The 21,842-nt window shown below is 37.0% G+C and overlaps 1 protein-coding gene across 1 annotated transcript in view; it reads left to right on the forward strand.

The window, feature by feature from the left end:
• PRKAA2 (protein kinase, AMP-activated, alpha 2 catalytic subunit) overlaps positions 1-21,842 on the forward strand; it is a 109,426-nt gene that overhangs the window by 59,724 nt on the left and 27,860 nt on the right. Inside the window, exons 2-4 of the mRNA XM_006839818.1 lie at positions 7,800-7,941; positions 17,691-17,784; positions 18,823-18,967. Of these exons, the coding sequence (XP_006839881.1) occupies positions 7,800-7,941; positions 17,691-17,784; positions 18,823-18,967 (381 nt within the window). The remainder of the gene's footprint in view (positions 1-7,799; positions 7,942-17,690; positions 17,785-18,822; positions 18,968-21,842) is intronic.

Raw genomic sequence — 21,842 nt, forward strand, 5'->3', positions numbered from 1 at the left:
AAAGATGAGGCATTCTGCTCCTGTAAAGATTTACTGCCTCGGAAACCCTGTGCAAGATCACTATGAGTTGGAACCAACTCCACGGTATTTAACAACTCTCTCTATATGTATATATATACACTTAACAACTATATATATATAGTTTGTATCAAGGAAATGACCCACAGTTGTAGAACTGGAAGAATCCCAAGTCCACTCAGAAGAACCAAGATCAGCAGGCATGTCCTACAGGCAGGCAAGTCTGGCGGATAATAAAGTGTGCACCTGGTTCAAGTTCCAAGAACCAGAAGTTGGGGAACGAGCTAGATGCAAGATTTGGACCCAGCAGAAAATTAAACAAGCTTTGCCTGAGTGTCTGTTATATCGGAAGCAGGCTATACCCACAAGGAAACATCCTTTCAATTGATTGTCTCCTCATAGCCAGTCATCATAGAATTAACTACACTGTTCATAGCCAATCATCATAGAGTTAACTGGGCCAGGATTCCCAGGGTTTGGCAGTTGAGATGTAAGGTTATTCCTAATGTAACATCTAAGCATTAGATCTCACTGTGGGATCACCTTACATCTCAACTGCCAAACCACTAGGAATCCTGGCCCAGTTAAGTTGACACAAAACCTTAACTATCACACAGAACCATAAATTATGAATTGGAATGTTTAGAAAATGCCTCTTCTTTGACAGCTATTTTTACTTGCCTCAGATGTGAGCATGATTAGCATAACCAATTTGTATTTCCCTCTCAAATCCTAAAGCAGCAGTGTGGTGTGGCACTATAGGACAAGTACTGGACACCTGACTGCAAGATCAGTGGTTCAAACCCACCAGTTGCTCCTCAGGAACCCTATACAGGTTCGCTGAGTCAGAGATGACTCTATGGCGCTTAACAACAATGGTACTAGTACAGAAAGAAACCAACATCTTATGTTCAAGAAACCAAAATATTACTGTCAGTCATGCATTTCATCCATACATTAAGTAAACAGCTATTGAACTTCAGTTGTATGTCAGGCACTGTGCTAAGTACTGGCGTCCTGGTGTGGTGCTGCGGGTTTGCGTGCTAGACTGCAAGGTCAGCTTAAACTGCAATGTTAATGGTTGAAACTCACCAGCCACTCCTTGGAAACCCTATACAGGGTTGCTATGGGTGAGAACTGGCGGTATGACATTTAACAACAACAACAATTGCTAAGTACTGAGGGTGCAAAGATAAATGAAACACAGCTTTCTCTGAAGGAGCTGATGAATTTAAAGAGAGTGATCCATAACAACAAAGACAAAATAGGTAATTGCAGAATGCGATGTCTTGTGCTGTTAGGGAGAGGAGTAGTGATCATGGTGATTAGAGAATGTTTCTGTAAAACTGGTACGGAAGCTGAATTTAGAAGGACAAATGAGACCTAGATTCTTCACTTCTCTTCTCTTTTAATTTCATTTTCCATGAACTTTTGAAGTCACTTTTATGACCTGAAGATTTTAAGAAACTTCTTTCAGCTATGTTTGGTAACATGGTAATACAAAGATTTGATGTTACTAATAGAGGCTAACATAATTACCTGGTCACATAACTGATACCATAATTTTACAGAGAAAAATTATTTTTCCAGTGCCAAAAATATAATTTATTGGAAAAAATGGGTTTTGAGAGTATGACTGATTTGTAGTATTTGGGGGAACCCTGTACAAGCTTAGGAAATATGTGTAGCTCTATGAGTCTTGTGAAGTATATAAAATTAAAGACTTAGGTTCTTTTTGCCAAATGAAGTCTGTTTTTCTCAGACTTGGTTCAACTTTTTATATAGCCTTTACAAGAAAGGGATATTTTGCACTTCTTTACTTTGTATGATCCATATAGATAAATGGGTTATAATTCAGGCCTAAAATATTCTCTAATTTGTTTTTCAATTTTTTTCTTGTTGTTAATCTTATTGTTGTGTTCAGTGCTGTTGAGTCAGAACCAGCTTATTGCAACAAACACTGCCTGATCCTTGGTCATCCTCACAATTGTTATGTTTAACCCTATTGTAGCCACTGTGCCAGTCTATCTCATTGAGGGTCATCCCCCTGCTTTACCAAGTATAATGTCTTTCTCCAGGGACTATTCCCCCTGATAATAAGCTCAAAGAATGTGAGAGGAATCCTTACTATCTTCACGTCTAAGGAACATTCTGACTATGTATTTCGTCTAAGACAGATTTGTTTGTTCTTGTCAGTCCATGATATATCCCTTATTCTTCTCCAATACCATAATTCAAATGCATCAGTCTTCTTTGGTTTTCCTTATTCATTGTTCAGCTTTCACGTGCATATGAGGCACCACATGGCATGTGACAGGTACACCTTAGTCCTCAGGGTGACATATTTGTTTCTTAATATTTTAAAGAGATCTTTTTCAGTAGAATTGCCAGTGCAATATATCATTTGATTTCCTGCCAGCTGCTTCCATGGGTGTTGATTATGGATCCAAGTAAAATAAAATTCTTGGCAATTTCAATCTTTTCTCCATTTATCATGATGTTGCTTATTGTAAAGTCCATTTGTGAGAATTACTGTTTTCTTTATGTTGAGATCTAGTCCATACTACAGTATTTGATCTTTATCAGTAAGGGTTTCAAGTCTCCTTTGCTTTTAGCAAACAAGTTTGTGTCACCTACATGTGGCAGATGGCTAATGAGTCTTCCTCCAGTCCTGTTGCCTCATTCTTCTTCCTGTAGTTCACTTTCTCTGATTATTTGCTCAGCATACAGATTGAATAAATAGGGTGAGAGGATACAACCCTGGCATGCACCTTCCCTGATTTTAAACCAGGCAGTGTCCCCTTTTCCTGTTCGAATGACTGCCTCTTGGTCTATGTACAGGTTTAGTATGAGCACAATTACGTGTTCTGGAATTCCCATTCTTTACAATATTATCCATAATTTGTTGTCATCTACAACTTCAAATGCCTTTGCATAGTCAGTAACATACAGGCACATGGTATTTGTTTATATGTATTTATAAAACCTTAATTATCACACCTTTGCTGAAAGTATATCCATACAGGGGAAAAAGTTATAAAAACGTCTTCAACATAACCAAACACCTTAAGGAAATGAGTCCCAGGGCCTGAGGTTTCAGGTCCAGGGTTTTTGGGGGCACCAACATCAGTTGGTATAACAACAATCAAAGATAATGTTTTGTATCCTACTTTGGTGACCAGCTACTGGGGTCTTAAAAACTAGTGTGCCTCCATTTAAGGTACAATTCTTTCTCTGTCTGGAGGAAAGATGAGCGAAGAAGATGAAAACAAAACAAAACTAAACCATGGCAATAGTTACCCAGTGGACTAGGGGACCACATGAACATCAGTCTCCACTACCCTGAAACCAGAACTAAGTGGTACCCAACTCCCACTACCAACTGCTCTGAAATTGATTACATTAGAAGGTTCTGGGTAGAGTGGGAGAAAACATGGAACACAGCTCAAAATCACTAAAAAGACTGGGCTTATACTGTCAGATAGAAGCTGGTAGAGCCCCTGAGACTGTGGCCCTTATTAGACCCACTTCAGGTCTGGAGATGAACTCAGTCACTCTGCTCAATTCTCAGCCAAACACTAGACAACAGGTTTGTAAGGGGAGTGATAATACTAGGGAGGTATGCATAACTTAAAATAATCAGCCATTTGAGATCAATAGGCCTTTACCCAAAGACAAAATTCAGAAGGGTTAGGAAAGTAAGGGAATGAGGAAACACACAGAGGGAAAGAGGTTTAAGTGGTATCGGTGATGTTGTTGTTAAGTGCTATCGAGTCAATTCCGACCCATAGCGACCCTGCATAGGATTTCTGAGGAGCAGCTGGCGAGCTTGAACTGCTGATCTTGCTGTTCAAACTGACTTTGCAGTCCAGCACATTAACCCATAGCACCACACCAGGACTCCATTTTGTAGGAATTGAAAGAAAGTGTGTACAAGAGTGGTGAATGGAAAACTGATTTGCACAGTAAGCCTTCACCAGTTTACAATAAAAAGTAAAAAAACAAATAAACGCGTAGGTAAACATCTTTCTGGTATTCTTTGCTTTCAGTCAAGATCCATATGACATCATCATTGATATCTCTTGTTCATGTTATTTGATATAATAAATTATAAATTATATGATATATTAAAATCTAGTGAAGCATTTTATATGAATTAATATGGAGTAATGAACTTCTCTTATGTCACTGTAGGATAAGCACTGGACTGCAAACCACATGGTCCGTGGTTCAAACCCACCAGCTGCTCCTCGGAAACACTATACATAGTCACTAGGAGTCAGAATCAATGTCACTTAACAACACAGTGGAGTAATTTTAGGAAGAGAGATATTCAAAATTGTCTTATAAAATTAGAAGACTTTTGTTTTTGTTAAAAATACTAGATTTCTCTTGAAATTAATATTGGAAATTTGAAGTATTATATTTTTGCAAAAAAATATGTATTTATAATTGCATAGTGTAGCTATATGATGTCCTTCATTTTGTGCATTAAGAAAACTGTAAGGACTGGAAAGTATCTCTAGAAAAAGGCAGTTAAAATCATCAAAAGGCTTGTTGTTGTTTAATGCCATTGACTCTGTTCTGACTCATAGCGACCCTTTATAGGGTTTCTGAGGAGCAGCTGTTAAACTTGAACTGCTAACCTTGCGGTTCAAACTGACTTTGCAGTCTAGTGCAGTAATCCACAGTGCCATACCAGGACTTCAATCAGAAAGCTAGAGTGGCTTTAAAATAGTTCATTTGATAAGTTGGAATGATCATTGGGGATATAATTAGAAAACTTTAGAGCTACAAGAGAATTAGGCTTAATCCAAGCTAAGCATTACATGCTTGTTTTATTTATTTATTCATATTGTGAATGGAGTGAAGGTTAACAGACAAGATCATCAGTTTTACATTCAACACCTCATACACTTTGTTTCATCTCAGTGATTGCAGTCATCTCCTTGCCACAGCAGTAGCCCGACTTCCTCCCTCTGGTTAACATAGGGATCTTGTTAAGTATAGCTTGTGATTCAGTATGTCTGGGGTGGAGTCCTGGTGTGGTGCTGTAGGATTAGTGCTGGACTATGAAGTTGGTTTGAGCTAGAAGGTTGGTGGTTCAAACTCACCAGCCACTCTCAGAAACCCTATATGGGGGTCCCTGTGGAGTCCTGGTGTGGCGCTGAGGGTTAATGCACCAGACTCCTAAGCTGTATGAACAGCAAGGTTGGTGGTTCAAGCTCACCAGCTGCTCCTTGGAAACCCTATACAGGGTTGCTATGGGTAGGAATGGACTTGAGGACACTTTACAAAGAGTGGCAACCAAGGCACTTACAACAACAACAACAACTAGTGGAAACCAACTGAGTGGCCACTTAACAGCAACAATATGTGGAATGGAAATGCAAATCCTCAGCAGAAGGCTGAACCAGAATGAAGCCCTGGTTTAAATTCCTGCCCTGTCACTGAGATGCTGAATGGCCCTGGGCAAAATCTTAGCCTCTCTGTGTTTATTTCTGTACACAGAGCATTCTGGTAGTATATTTCCAAGATAGATTTATTTATTTTTCTGACAGTCCATGGTACTTTCAGTATTCTTCTCTAAAACCATAATTCAAATGCCTGCATTCTAATACAGTCTTCCTTATTCATTAGCCAACTTTTGCATGCATATGAGGCGATTGAAATACCATGACTTAGGTCAGACCCACGTTAGTCCTCAAACGGACATCTTTGCTCTTTAGAATTTTAAAAAGGTCTTTCTCAGCAGATTTGCCAAGTACTGTTTTTGATTTCTTGGCTACTGATTCTGTCAGTGTTGATTGTGGATCTAAGCAAACTGAAGTCTCTGACAACTCCATTCTTTTCTGTTTATCATAATGTTATTGTCCAATTACAAGGATTTTTGTTTTCTTTACATTGCAGTGCAGTGCAGTCCGGTGTTTAACCCATTGTGCCACTAGTATTTCTTTAAATGTGAAAGGTACTCAGTAAATATTCCTAGATTGAATAAGTGATTAGGAGTGACATTTTGATGAGTCCAAGTATTTTAATTACTTAGAAAATTTTGTCTTAATATATGTAGAAGGAATTCTTGGTCTAAAATCTGTAAGACATTAAATATAGACTACTCTTGAGAAATTTTGATAAGGCAAATGTTGGAAACTAGACAAAGACAGTTTTGTTTTTTTAGGATGGGAGAGACTTAAATGTGTTTATAAATCATAGGAAAGAAGCTATTGAGAAAAATAAAGTTTAACTAGAAGGAGAGTGTAGATGGGCCCAAGTGTGGAAAATGATTAGACAGACCTTGAACAGGATAAAGACTATGACATGTTGAGCATGAGGAAAGAGGTAAGTCTTTAAGTAGATGTGTAAGAAGATACGGAAAAGTACTCCTCATGACTTTATTTTCTCCAATGAAGAAGAAGGCGAGTTTGTTGAAAGAAATTAAGAATTGGGTAACAGTTTTTAGGAGAATGGTGAATGTTTAGGGTGGTATTGATTGAAATAGGAGAAGGGCTAACTGTTTGATTCCTGTCTTAGTCTGGTTCTCTACAGGAGCAAAATCAGTAAAGCGTACATATTAACATAGAGAGATTTACTTTAAAGAACTGGCTCATGTACTTGTACAGTTGGCAGGTCTCAAATGCCTGCATTAGATGGCAGCCTGAAGACTTTAGCTGGCTCATTTGGTTCTAGGGGCAAACAAACCCCAAATCGGAAGGTCTGGTGGCAGGCTGAAGACTTCTACAAAGGCTTATGTCCCAAGAACCGGGAGTCAGGTGATGAGAAGAGTGAAGTGTTGAGAGAGAGACAGGAGCGAACGAACTGTGCTGGAACATCTATTTATACACTGGAGGCAGGTCACACTCCCAAGAATACTCCCTACCCTTTCAAGTGATGAGCTGATTACATCAGATCACCTCATGGAAGTGGTTGTATTCTATTGCCTTACGGAAGAGCAACCAGGCCGGTGTCTGCCAAGCTGACACATAATTAGCCACGACATTCCTTAAATAAGGATTTTTCATCTGCACGTTAGTTAAGATTAACTAGTAGTATGGCTATGATGAATGTATCATACGAAAGGGAAAGGATTATTGTTTCACTTAATGCAGCATATTTGTTTTGCATCTGCTAGTTCTAGAACACTGTGCCACATGCTTAGTGGGAGATTCAGATGAATGCTGTCTTATTCAAGAAGTGAATAGCTCAGGTTATGTAATTTGTCACTACACAGTTGTTTTTAATAGCCAAAAAATGGTAAATGGCATGTGTTTTTATCATATATTATGAGAGTTTGAAAAAATGGGAAGGTTTTATGGAAAAGACAAAAAAGAGATATGTATAGATTTTCTGATGAAATAATAATGAAAGTAGTTATGAGTTTTTATTACAGCAATCATTTATATTGCTATAATGCAGTGACTAGCATTAAGTAGAAGAAGACAAAGAGAGAGAAAAACATAACAGTGAATTCTATTTTGTCAGAAGGATGTTTTAAAATGTATTACATTTTATGCAGAATATAGAATTCGGCAGTCCTTTCCACTGATATTTACTGAAAGCTCTGTGGGGGGTTCTGAGGATTCAGAGATGACTAAGATAAAGCATCTGACCTAAGTGATGCACACTCTAATAGAAGAGACAGAAGTGAAAAGAAAGAACTTGAATTCTACACAATACGTGATATAAAAGCAGAATAAATGAGTAAGGAAATTTGGGGTACAGTAGGAGGAATACATGATTGCAGTGCTATGACTACAGTAATGCTTTTTCTTTTTTCTCTTTAGTTGGAGAACACCAACTGACAGGCCATAAAGTAGCCGTTAAAATCTTAAATAGACAGAAGATTCGCAGTTTAGATGTTGTTGGGAAAATAAAACGAGAAATTCAGAATCTAAAACTCTTTCGTCACCCTCATATTATCAAACTGTAAGTAGTTTTGTATGATAGTCCCGAAGAAAAATAGTTATGAAATTTTCTTATAAAATTGTAGTTGATTAGTTCTAATTAACCTTTTGAAAGTGTATCATTCAAATCCTTGTTTGTGTACTCCTGTTTTAGAATGAAAGTCATTATTTAAAAATTGCTTGTGTACTCAAGTGATGAAGGAGTGGAGTGGGTTACAAGGTCAGCAGTTCGAATCTCCTAGCTGCTCTGTGGAAGAAAGATGAGACTCTCTGCTCCCATAAAAATGTACAGCCTTGGAAACCGTATACAGAGTTGCTATGAGTCAGAACTGACTTTATAACACATGGGCACCACACCCAACACTCATGTGATGAATGCAGTCTTGGAAGTTGACTAGTACCTCTTGTTTTCCTTTAACAGGGCATCCAAGATTTTGTTAGTCTTTGATTAATGTAATGTTTTCTAGTTTCTTTTCATTAACATTTGGATATTTAATTGTTAGAAAAGCTAAAAAATAATTGTTACTTATTATCTACCATAGTATGTGTAGAATTTGCAAGTGTAACTGTGATTACTAATAGTAAAGCTTATATAAAACCAAATGATTTTAAAAATAAGTGATAAACTTAAAACATACAGATACAAGTATTTAAAGATCATTAAATAAACTAAATAATTAAATTTGAAATAAATAAGACACTTAAAAACAGACTAAACCCATAGAAAATCTATATATTATGTATGTGACAATATCCCTTTCTATCATTTGAAGTTACAGCGTAATACTTATTAATGTAGTGTGATAGACACTGAAGGTTGTCTTCTTAAAACCTAGATGAAGTTATATACAACAAGTATTAACATTACTTATTGCATGTCTGATAGTGGCCAGGAATTTAAATGTTTTACATATGTGATTTTGCTTTTTTCTTATGATCAAGTTAAGTATTATCATCCTCATTTTATAGGCTAGGAAACTGCACATCCAAGGAGGAGCAGCAGTTTATCCAAGGTGGTACAGCTAGTCAGTTATAAAGGTGTTATTTGAGTTCAGATCTGACCCTCCAAATGCCACGCCGTCATCTTAACTTAGTACTACTTTCTTCGGACAGTGTTTACATAAACCCATTTAACATTTATGAATCTTTGGTTTTGATTTATTTTCAATATACTGTTACATAAGAATGTGGAAACAAATACTTAGATGTAAACCGCATATTCTTACAGCTTTGATACAGTTATGAAGCCAAATATATAATTTAAATACAAATAATACTGAGATCAATGAAATTCCAAGTAGTGTCAGTAGTATAATGTGACAAATAATGCTGTTTTGCTATTGGCAAATTTGTTAGTGATTTAATAGTTGAAGGAGGTCTAATCATATATTTGTTTTCATTCAAATAATATTGTTACAGAGAAAAGCTGTTCATATTGTAAAAATTGGAATTAATATCTCTGAGACTTGCTAGTTTGTTATATGCTTAGCCTTAGCTTTGTCAGCGAGCAGTCTTTGAATGCCAGTGTTAATGTGTTGCCACTTGATAATCCTGTTGAGTTACATGATTTACAAGATGACTAGGCTAACATAGTATCGGTGGTAAGCAGAATAATGAGCTTCCAAAGATATCTACCACTTATCTTTCAGTTTGTCATACTGTGTTGGCTTATGTGTTGCTGTGAAACTGGAAGCTATGCCACTGGTATTTTAAATAGCAGCAGGTGTCACCCATGGTGGACAGGTTTCAGCAAAACTATTAGACTAAGACAGACTAGGTAAAAGGAGAGGTGGGCCACTCTAAATGGTTAGCTACTGAAAAGCTTACGTATAACAATGGAACATTGTCTGATAATAGTGCTAGAAGATAAGCCCCTAAGGTTGGGAGGTACTTAAAATTTGGGAAGAGCTGCCTCCTTGAAGAGTTGACTGTAAGGATGTGTACGGAATAAAGCTTTTGGGGCCTTCCTTTGCTGATAGGGCACAGCTCAAAATGGGAAGAAATAGCAGCAAACATCCATTAGTTGGAATGAAGAATGTATAAACTATAAATATAGGAAAATTCAAAGTTGTCAGTAATGAAATGGAACACATAAAGATTGACACCGTAGGCATTAGTGAGCTGAAATAGACAGCTATTGGCCATTTTGAATTGGGTAGGATTTACTATGGTAGGAATGACAAATTGAAGTAGAATGGCATTGCATCATTGTCAAAAAGAGCATTTCGCATTTCAAGGCCCACCTTGAAGTATAGTGCTGTGTGTGATAGTATAAAATCCATACAAATACAGGGAAGACCAGTTAATAACAAATACCAAATATATCGCACCTGAATTTAGAGACCATTTCAAGAACAGATTTGATGCATTAGACACAAATGACCAAAGACCAGAAGAGTTGTGGGATGACAAAGAATATTATACAGGAAGAAAGCAAAAAGTTATTTAAAAGACAGGAAAGAAGGGAAAGATCAAAATAGACATCAGAAAAGAATCTGAAATTTGCTCTTGGGTAGTGTAGAGAAGCTAAACCAACTAGAAGAAATGAAGAAGTAAAAGAGCTGAACAGACATTTCAAAGGGCAGCTTGAAGAGAAAGTATGTTATCATAATAAAATGTGCAAAGGAGTGGCATTAGAAACCACACTCATTACTTGGTTCGTGCACCCCCCTTCCTCTTCTACTTTTAAAGACCCTTTATGGAGCCCTGCTGGCACTACAGGGGTAAGCACTGGACTACTAAATGCAAGGTTGGCAATTCAAATCCACCAGCCACCCCTTGGGAGAAAATGAGACTGTTTGCTACCATAAAGATTACAGTCTCAAAAACCTGATACTAGGATTGTTATGAGTCTCAATTGACTCAGCTGACAGGGGGTTTGGGGGTAATAATATGAAGACCACCCAGATAATCCAGGGTGTTGCTGCTGTTAAGTGTTGTGTAGTAATCAGCTTGACAACACTTGACAACAACAACAACAAACAACAAGCCTTTCTCTCATGGGCTACTCTTCATCTGCCTGAGTGGTGGCTATTGAGATAGTTCAGTGTTCTGTGCTAGCTCACCCTTCTTAGTGAGCCCTCTTTATGTGATTCCCCTCTACTACAGTGGCATCATTTGCAATCTCTGTGCTAAAGATTTACAAATCTTGATTTTTCTTCTAGATATTTGTTCTGCATTCTGAGCATATATATCCAAATTTTTATTGGATGTTTCTTAACTGAAGAATGAAAGTATAAAGAACAAGGTGTATTGAGAACTGTCTAATTTGACTGGTTGGTGCACAGAGTATCTGTAGGACAATGGAGGGGGAAGTACAGCTAGAAATATTGGTTATTTACTCATTCTTCAACAGATAGTACCATAATAGACACTGAGCAAAAATACAACAAAATCCCTGCCGTTAGGGAACTTGTGTTTGTTTATATGTGTGTATAAAGGGGTGGTGATGAAATAGACAATAACAATATATTAGTGAAATAGATAACATATTAGTAAAAGAGATGAAGAGGAATATGCCAGGCAGATATCTGGGAGAGAAGTGTTTCAGGCAGAGGGAACAGCAAATATAAAAGCTCTGAGGTGGAAATTTCTGCAGAGCAGAACTCAAGGAGCAAAGTAATCTAGGTTTATGGAGTAAGAGATGAGATCAGAGACATAAAAAGGAGCCAGATAGTTTAGGGTGTTATAGACCATTGTAAGGACGTTGGCTTTTACTCTGAGTGGAATGGGAAGCCATTGGAAAGTCAGAGGTGTGATGTGATCTGACATATTCAAACAGTATCATTTTGTCTCCAGTATTGAGAATAGGATGTAGCTGGGCAAAAGTTGAAGGGGAAACCAGCTAGAAGTCATTTGCCTGGGTAAAAGATGATGCTGGCTTAGGAAAGAGTATAGTGTGGAGGTATTGAAAAGTAATCAGCCTTTATATTCTTTCAAGGTAGAATCAACTGCACTAACTGATGGATTAGATGCAAGATGTGAGTAAAGCCAAGGATGACTCAAGGTTCTGGCTTGGACAAGTAAAAGGATGGAGTTTCATTAATGACATGTGAAAGATTGTAGAAGTTAATACATGTGGAGTATTGGGGTTGTCAAGAATTTCGTTTTGGTCTTATGAAACAGATGCTTATTAAGTATCCAAATACATTTCAGCAAAAGAATGTAAGAAAAACAGGCAACAGAAATGGAGGGGCAGTCTATAGATTAAAAGACATAAGAGGGGCACACCAACCAATTGCAATGCATGAATTGAATTTGGATCCTTATCCAATAAAAATATAAAAAACAAGCAACAAACAATTGTAAGGTAACTAAGAAATCCTCTGAATGGGTGTTTGATAATACTATTTATGCATAATAATGATACTGCATGTATGTGTATGTATATTTTTGCAGATATACATATACAGAAACACATTAAAAAAATATTGTCCTTGAGAGGTACAAACAGAGCTACATACAGAGGAAATGTTAAACACACTAAAAATATATACTTTTATAAAATTAAAAAGATAAGTTAATTATCTTAAATTCTAGAATATTACAATAAGTTTTGATTTATTCTGTTTGTCCAAACTTAAGTAATAAAAGCATCATAACTTAATAAAATTGGACACAAAACATAAGCATTTCATAAGGAAAACATGTGTACAGTGTTTTCAAATGCGGAGAATAAGTAAATCCACTGGACAGCGAACTGCAAGGTTGGCTGTTTAAACCCACCAGCTGCTCCTTGGAAATCTTATACAGGGTTGCTGTGAGTCAGAAGTGACTCAGTGGTACTTAGTAGAATTAACAGCTGCTCTCATATAGGTTGCTAAAAAATTTTTGGAAGACAGTCTAAGACTGCATAAAACATTATCTCCCAAAATCGAACATTCACATATAGTATGAGCCAGCAGTTTCATCCATAGATACATACCAGAGAGAAAATCTTGGCCCACATATAAGAAGGTTCCCAGCAGCACTATTTATAGTAGCAGAAATCTAATTACAATCTTTCTTTTTAGTTGTTAGTGCTGTCCGTTGGTCTAGTTGGTTCTGACTCACAGATATCTTGTATAGAATATTATACAATGGCCAAATTGAATAAGTATAGGAAAACAGAACAATATGATTAAATATCCATAAAATCAATGCCAAAAGATTACATATGTTGTTATTGTTAAGTGTCGTCGAGTCAGTTTCAACTCACAGCAACCCTGTATAATAGGGTTTCTGAGGCGGAGTGGCTAGTAGGTTTGAACTGCTGACCTTATGGTTCAGACTAACCATGCAATCTAGTGCTTATCCTACAGTGCCACACCAGGACTCCAGGATATAGAATACTAAAATACTTATAATATTAAGAACAATTTAAACTAAAATACACACATGAATATGAAGAATGTGTATGCATACACACAGCCCTGGTATGCCACTGAAGGATAAGTACTGGACTGCTCACATCCACTAGCTACTCCTAAGAAACCTTGTTCAGGGTAACTATGAGTTACAATGTTTCTAAAGCACAGTGGTGGGGTGTGTGTTGTGTGCTGTCAAGTCAGTTCTTACTCATAGTGACCATGTGTAGGATTTCTAAGGCTGAAAATCGTTGCAAGAGCAGAACACCTCATCTTTCCCCCAGGGAAACAGTTGGTGGATTCAAACCATGGACCCTGTAGTTTTCAGTCTGGTACACAATCTTTCCTTTTTCTTAACAGTATTAAGAAAATAACGATGGCATATGAGTGATTCTTGATTGGATTTCTTCTAATGCTTCATTATAACTAAGTATTATTTTAGAGGGCATGAGAGGTTTGACTTACTCTGGCCAAGCTTAGAACATAATTCTGGAATTTACCCTTTTCATTAAATCCTTAATCTGAAGTTAAGTTTTTAGAACGTCTTTCTTCTAAAAATCTGTTTCCCCTTCTCCTCACCTCTTTTTGGTTATTGGGAATTTATTGGTTGAAGTTCTACTGTCATTTTCCAGTTTGGGGTTATTCTGACATGGCCGCATACAGTCCACATTATTTTCGAAGTGCTCATTCATTTAGCAGGTATTTATTTAAATACCTACTTTATTACCGGCACTTTGCTATTATATATCTTACCCATTTCAAGTGTTTAATTTAGATATGATATATCTTTTAAAATTTAAATTACAGTTTTAGCATTTACAATCCATTAACCCAATAATCATAATAATGATATAATTACAAAGTGATGCAAGAGCTTTGAATATAAATGGGTTGCTTATGTTAGAGCAAAAGAAACCTGCCCTGTGCTCAAACAGTGGAAAATAATACTTCTTGAGCCCACAAGGATGACATGGTAGTGCAGTGGCTCTGTAGGATAAGCGTTGGACTGCTAACCATAAGGAGGACAGTTCAAGTCCACTGGTCACTCCATCCGGGAAAAATTAGCCTCAAAAAACTATACAGAGTCACTATGAGTCTTAACCGACTTGACGGCTCTTTGCAAAAACAACAACAAAGGATGACTAGCAAAAGGGTGAGATGTCAGGGTCATGGTTCATGTTAGAGGAAACAGCTTATACAAAGGTGCTGGGGCAAGAGGAAGCTCAGCGTGATCAAATAGCTAAAACAGTGTGTGATTGAAGTGTTGGGAATCAAAAAACAGCTGAAACTTGAGAGACAGGCAGGGCTGGTCCTAATTTATTCAGGACCAAAGAACAATGGGAAGCCTCTGAGTGTTTTTAATTAGGAGACTACTCAAGATCAGATTTGTGTTTTTTAAAAACTACTAGCAGAATGAATGCCTGTCTTCTGGCTAGACTGTAAGTTCGTTCCACACGTGGAAGGACAGTGATTGATCTCAGCTAGTATAAGTAGGTTCTCAATTGGTTTGTGTTGTTTAGCTTTTAAATGTTTAGTTTCCTCAACTGTCACACTGAAAATACTATCTGATAAAGTTATTATGAAGATTAATGAAGCAGCTTGTGAGGTGGGCTGCACAGTAAGGACTCAGAATGCCTTCCTTCAGTGAGCACAGTGGCTCCGTGGAGTTGACTGGTTTCATGAAGGAAAAAAGTACAACCTGAGAAAGCTGGGCCCTGCCAGACAAGGGAAACACAAGTATTTGCTACAAAATTAGCAATAGAGAAATTATAAAAGACAGAAAGCCTGCATGACCTGGGAAAAACCCAAGGCAGTCCTGTCGAGTTTCCCTGTAGTGTGATCCAACAATGTGGATTGAAGACCTATGATATACACTGGAGAATCAGTGATAAATTTATTGATTAGAATGTCGTCAGAAATGTGCAGAGGAGAAAAGAGATGGAGATGTCTGTAAATATATCAGATAAGCCTACAGTTTGGTGATTCAATGAATGCTCATGCCTACACTGTTTAGTTTATTTGTTCCTATTAAGTTGGCTTTCATCTTGTGTGCTTTCATTGTATCTACCATTTGGGCTAGAGTGTTAAGGTAAAATTCCCTTTGCACAGTTGATTTGAAGTACTCTGCTTTATCCCTTAGGTATATTAATTTTTTTATATTAACTGGGATACCTTGTCATGTTTTATTCATTCCAAAGACTGCTCTTTTGAAAAATCTGTAATCTTTCATTTTCACTATTGTAGCTTTTAATATTTTACATATTTCACGTGTTTAATTTAGATATGCTATATCCTTTTAAAATTTAAAATGGAGTTTTATTATTAGTTTCCTGACCATTTCCCCCTCTTTAAAGGAAAATAGTGACTAGGACCACCAGCTAATACCTACTTGCCTTTGTGTACATGAATAAAAGATCTCCCATCTGGGTGGGCAAGCTACCAAAAGGATCTCTTGCTTCTGACACAACATGGAAGGTGAAGTCTGGACCAGTTTTCAGCTGTCCCTTGTGCCTTCCACTGAGTGTCTTAACTCATGTAGAAACTACACAGCTATACTTCCTACAGCCACCAAGTCGTTTCTGACTCATTGTGACCCAGTATAGTGTATCTGAGACTTTAAGTCTTTATGAGAGAAGAGTCAGCCTGCTGTGGAGTAGATGGTGGGTTTGAACCACCAGTCTTGTGCTTAGCAGTCTAGTACTTATCCTGCAGCAGCACCAGAGCTCCAAACCTATACACTTGTTGTTGTTAAGTGCTGTCGAGTCAGTTCTGACTCATAGTGACCCCGTATAGCATTTCCGAGGAGTGGTTGGTGGGTTTGAACCACTGACCTTGTGGTTAGCAGTCTAGTGCTTATCCTGTAGTACCTTATTAGGATTCCAACAGCTATACTTAGTTACCCCAAATAGTAACTCAGTACAAGCTAACTATTGCTTTTAATCATCTACACTATATGTTGTAGTTGTTAAATGCCATCCAGTTGGCTCCGACCTATAGCGACCCTGAATAGGGTTTCCTAGGAGTGGCTGGTTGGTGAACTTGAACCACCAACCGTGTGGTTCTAACCGACTTAGTCCAGTGCATTAACCCACAGTGCCACATAATTCTTTATAAACAAATTAATCCATTTTGAAAAGTAGAACACTCGTTCATTTATATGTTAACTGTGATCTTCAGTTAAAACATTAAAATTATATTTAACTTGTTTTAAAAGTCAAAACATGATTTGGTAAAATTGTTTTATTTGGGGAGGTTTGTCAAATTTTAGGAGAAACTTTATTTTGCCAAATAAAACGAAAATTCTTTACTATTTACTTGTTTTGAGTTAAGAAGAAAATATCCATATATGTGTGTGTGCACATATAGATATAATCATATAAATAGATATTTAAATATTATGGAATATTTCTTAATTATTCCAAACTGATGGTGTCCAATTATCTGTCATTTGGCTTCAACAGTTGTTAACTTACTCTTTTATCTTTGCTGCTTTTCCCTTCTCCCACCTGATTACTTTCAAACAAATTACTGCCACCTGAATGTCTTGAAGCAAATCCAAAACATTTTGTTTTCAGTTTGTAAATTCTTCAGTACTCACTCCAGAAGAAAATGATTTTTTTATTTTAAAATAACATGAGCAGAATACCTTATCGTACTTAGAAATTAATATTATTACCCATCTAGTTATATTAAAACTCTCTTGATTATTTCATAAATGGTTTTGAAAGTTGGTTCGTTTGAATCAAAATCAAATCAGCTATACATAATAACTGGCCAGTATATCTCTTACTTTTTATCTGTAGCTACTTCTCCCTGGGTCTCATTTGTTGAAGAAAGGATCCACTCTTTGAATTTTGCGATTGTTGAACCTGTGTATCTGTTTGACATGTCCAAGGATATTTTAATTTTTATTTAAATATATGATAGCTCACCTCTTTAGACCCTAAACAGATTTGTTGACTAAGTGGAATATTGTTAAGTTCTGTTGAGCCGGTTCTGACTCATAGCGACCCTGTATAGGCTTTCCGAGGAGTGGCTAGTGGGTTTGAACCACCACATTTGTGGTTAGCAGTCTAGTGCTTATCCTACAGCACCACATCAGGACTAGTAAATGCCTAGTCTAGTTGTTGAGAATAAAGGATTCCAGAGTTTGTGTGAATATGAAAGGGAGGATCTGAAGAAGAAAGCTCAAGGTTCTCAGGATGTAGATAAATTTTGTAGCACTCCATGTGTTTAATTCTGATTATTTTGATAACACTATATGGTTTTTTTTTGCCATCTCAAAATATTGTAAAAATATAAAATAGTGAAATATTACATCTTAGAATATTGTAGCAATATAAAATTGTAGCAAGAGCAGATATATATGAGCATGATTTTGGCTAAAGTTGACATTCTTTATTAACTTTTTCATTTACTAAAAAAGATACCAGGTGATCAGCACACCAACGGACTTCTTTATGGTAATGGAATATGTATCTGGTGGAGAATTATTTGACTACATTTGTAAACATGGACGGGTAAGTAGCGTATTATCTAGTACATTAATCTCCTAAACTTTAAAAAAAGAAAAGTATTGGGAAAAAGCAAATCACAAATTTATTTTCAACAGGGGAGTTGCTTCTTAATGATGCTCTATTAAATATACAGAATATTAGACAAATTTTCTCTGTAAACCTTCTCCCAATTCACAGTAATAATAATAAAAACCCTACTTTTCAAATGAGTGCTTTTAGGAAATGCTAAATTGCCAGCATGATGAATATGGTTTTTAAAATGAAGAATCTGTTTCATATTATGATATTGAAACTTCAGTTATTTCCTTTTCTTACCAGTTGCAAATAAATTGTTTCAGATTATGTTTTACTACTGATTAAACAGTGTGTAAATTTGTTGTTGTTAGGTGCCATCGAGTCAGTCCCTACTCATAGCGACCATATGTACAACAGAACAAAACCCTGCCTGGTCCTGCGTCATCCTCACAGATTTTGTTATGCTTGAGCCCATTGTTGCTGTCACTGTACCAGTCATCTCATTGGTGGCCTTCCGCTTTGTCACTGACCTTCCACTTTGCCAAGCATGATGCCCTTCTCCAGGAACTGGTCCCTCCTGATCACATGTCTAAAGTATGCAAGATATAGGTTCACCATCCTAGCTTCTAAGGAGCATTCTGGCTGTACTTCTACCAAGATAGAGTTGTTTGTTCTTCTTTGTACATTTAGTAAGTATTGTTGTTGTCAAGTGCCATCAAGTCCGGTCTGACTCATAGAGACCCCATATAGGGTTTCTGAGGAGTAGCTGGTGGATTTGAACTGCTCACCTTGTGGTTTGCAGTCCAGTGCTGCTCCTAAAGCGTCACTACTCCCCAGAAGCAAAGAAAAACCTGACAATTGACGTGTTCAGCTTTAGTACAAGTTTTTGCTGTCTTTGTTTTGTTGAGAATTCCAGTGCAATTATAATAAGGTTACTTCATTATATCTAGGCTGATTATGAAACTAAAGCTGTTGCTATATAAATAGCATATATACTCTCAATGCTGGTTTTTCTATACTTGATAGGTTGAAGAGATGGAAGCGAGGCGGCTCTTTCAACAGATTCTATCTGCTGTGGATTACTGTCATAGGCATATGGTTGTTCATCGAGACCTGAAACCAGAGAATGTACTCTTGGATGCACATATGAATGCCAAGATAGCTGATTTTGGTACGTGTCTCCAAGAGTGTCAATATGTGTACTTTGTGTTAATAACAACCTTTATAGAATTAAAAACCTGCAGTTACTATATTGTGAATCTTGTACCATGCAAAGGTATTATTTGGGCAGTCTAAAATAAAACAAGGAGGTTAATGCACTGGACCGCAAGATCAGTTTGAACAGCAAGGCCGGATGTTCAAGCTCACCAGCTGCTCCTCACTATGGGTCGGAACTGACTTGATGGCACTTAACAACAACAACAATAAAACAAGACCAAAATACCCAGAATTATTGCTGTTGAATCTATTCATACTCATCACGATTCCATGTGTTACAGAGTAGAACTGCTCCAGAGAGTTTTTGAGACTGACAGTGTCTTAACAGAAGTAAGTTGCCAGGCTTTTCTTTCGTATTGTTACTAGGCGGATTTGGACTGAGCGTCAGGCTCTGTGTTAGCAGTGGATTGCAAACTGCTTGTACCACAAGTGCTTCTTTACATTTAAACACACTTTGAAAACGTAGATATTTCTGGAAAAGTTACTGGACTATGTTGTTGTTGTTGTTGTTGTCAAGTACTATGGAGTCAGTTCCCACTCATAGCGATCCTGTACAGGGTTTCCGAGGCTGCAAATCTTTACAGGAGCAGAAAACCTCATCTTTCTCCTGCGGAGCAACTGGTAGTTTCAAACTGCTGACCTTGAGGTTAGCAGCCCAATTTGTAACCACTACGAGCAGAGCTCCTTTAGTGGACTATAGTCAAAATAAATTATTTCAATATTCAGAAAAAAATGGTATTTAACTGTTTGATTTCTTTTTGTAGTGGGTATCACTAACTCCTTTGTTGATGACGTTATATATACACTTTTCCTGATGAATGCACACAAACATGTACATGAAGTGTGCGTGCAGTTTTGGAGCTCTATGATTCAAAACTATGCATCTCAGGGTAACATCTGTCCTAAGAACTTGATAACAGAATATGAATATTTTTCAGGGAGCAAGAAGAGATTCAATGTAATTTTTATGCTTTGGACACTTTTCTAAGGTAGTCATGCCATGAACGGATGCCATAGTGTAGGGGGTTTGGGGAAAGGATTAGGACATGAGAGATTATAGAAACAGAGATGGAAAGGTACAAAAGTTTATCATTGCTCATTTAAAATAGTTACCTATACTTTGTTTTTAATCTATAAAACACTACTTGCCTGTCAGTTTGGCTTACTATGGTGGCTTGCTTGTTGCTGTGATGCTGGAAGCTATGCCACCGGTATTTTAAATATCGACAGGGCCACCCATGGTGCACGGGTTTCAGCTGAGCTTCCAGACTAAGACAGACTAGCAAGAAGGAGAGGCAGGAAACTTCTGAATGTTTACCCACTGAAAATCTTATGAATAGCAATGGAATACTTTCAGCTATAGTGCCAGAAGATGAGCCCCTCAGGTTGGAAGAAACTCAACTTATGACTGGGGTTGAGCTGCCGCCTTAAGACACAGTTGACTATGATGATGCAAACGGTGTAAAGGTTTTCAGACTTAACTGATGGGACACAACTCAAAATGAGATATAGATGTAAATATCCACTAATAATCAGAACATAGAATGTATGAATTATGCATATAGGAAAATTGGAAGTTATCAGAATTGAAATGGAATGTATAAATATCGATTGCTTGGCATTTGTAACTTTAAATGAACTGGCATTGACCACTTTGAATCTGACAATCATATGTTTTACTATGCTGGGAATGATAAACTGAAGAAGCATGGCATTGCATTCATCTTCAAAAGGAACACTTCAGATCTGTCTGGAAAGTACAGCGTTGTGTGTGATAGGATAATATTCATACACATACAAGGTAGACCAGTTAATATCACTATTATTCAAATATTTATTCAAATATACACACCAGCCAGTAAAACCAGTGATTATGAAATTGAAGAATTCTACCAACTTTGTCTGACAGTGTTTCTCTGCTATTCATATGCACCAACCACTAAAGACAGTGAGGATGAAATAGAAGAATTCTATCAACTTCTTCAATCTGAAATCAGTCAAGCATGCAATCAAGATGTATTGCTCATTACTGGTGATTGGAATGCAAAGGTTGGGAGCAAAGAGAAAGGACCAGTAGTTGGAAAATATGGCTTTGGTGATAGAAATGATGCTGGAGAACGCATGATAGAATTCTGCAAAACCAATGATTTGTTCATTTCAAATGCCTTCTTTAGACAGCATAAGAGATAGCTATATACATGGACCTCACCAGATGGAACACATAGAAATCAAATTGACTACATCTGTGGAAGGAGAAGATGGAAAAGCTCCATATCATCAGTCAAAACAAGGCAAGGGGCAGATTGTGGAGCAGATCATCAATTACTCCTATGCAAATTCAAACTGAAACTGAAGAAAATGAAAACAAATCTATGAAAGCCAAAATATGACCTTGAATATATCCCACCTGAATTTAGAGATCATCTGAAGAACAGATGATACATTAAATACTAAAGACCGAAGACCCAAAGAGTTGGGGGATGACATCCAGAACATCATACAGGTAGAAATAAAAAAGTCATTAAGAACACAAGAAAAAACGAAAAGGTCAAAGTGGATGTCGAGTGTAGAGATGCTAAAGCAAATGAAAGAAATAAAGGAGGTACAAGAGTTGAACAGAAAATTTCAAAGATCAGCTCGAGAAGATAAAGCCAAATATTATAATAACATGTGTGAAGATATGGAATCAGAAAACCAAAAAGGAAGAACACGCTCAGCTCAGCATTTCTCAAGCTGGGGGAACTGAAGAAAAAATTCAAGCCTCGACTTTTGTTATTGAAAGATTCTCTGGGCAAATTATTGAATGATGCAGAATGCATCAAGAGAAG

Source organism: Chrysochloris asiatica, unplaced genomic scaffold, assembly GCF_000296735.1.
Source record: "Chrysochloris asiatica unplaced genomic scaffold, ChrAsi1.0 scaffold00026, whole genome shotgun sequence".
Lineage (NCBI taxonomy): Eukaryota > Metazoa > Chordata > Mammalia > Afrosoricida > Chrysochloridae > Chrysochloris > Chrysochloris asiatica.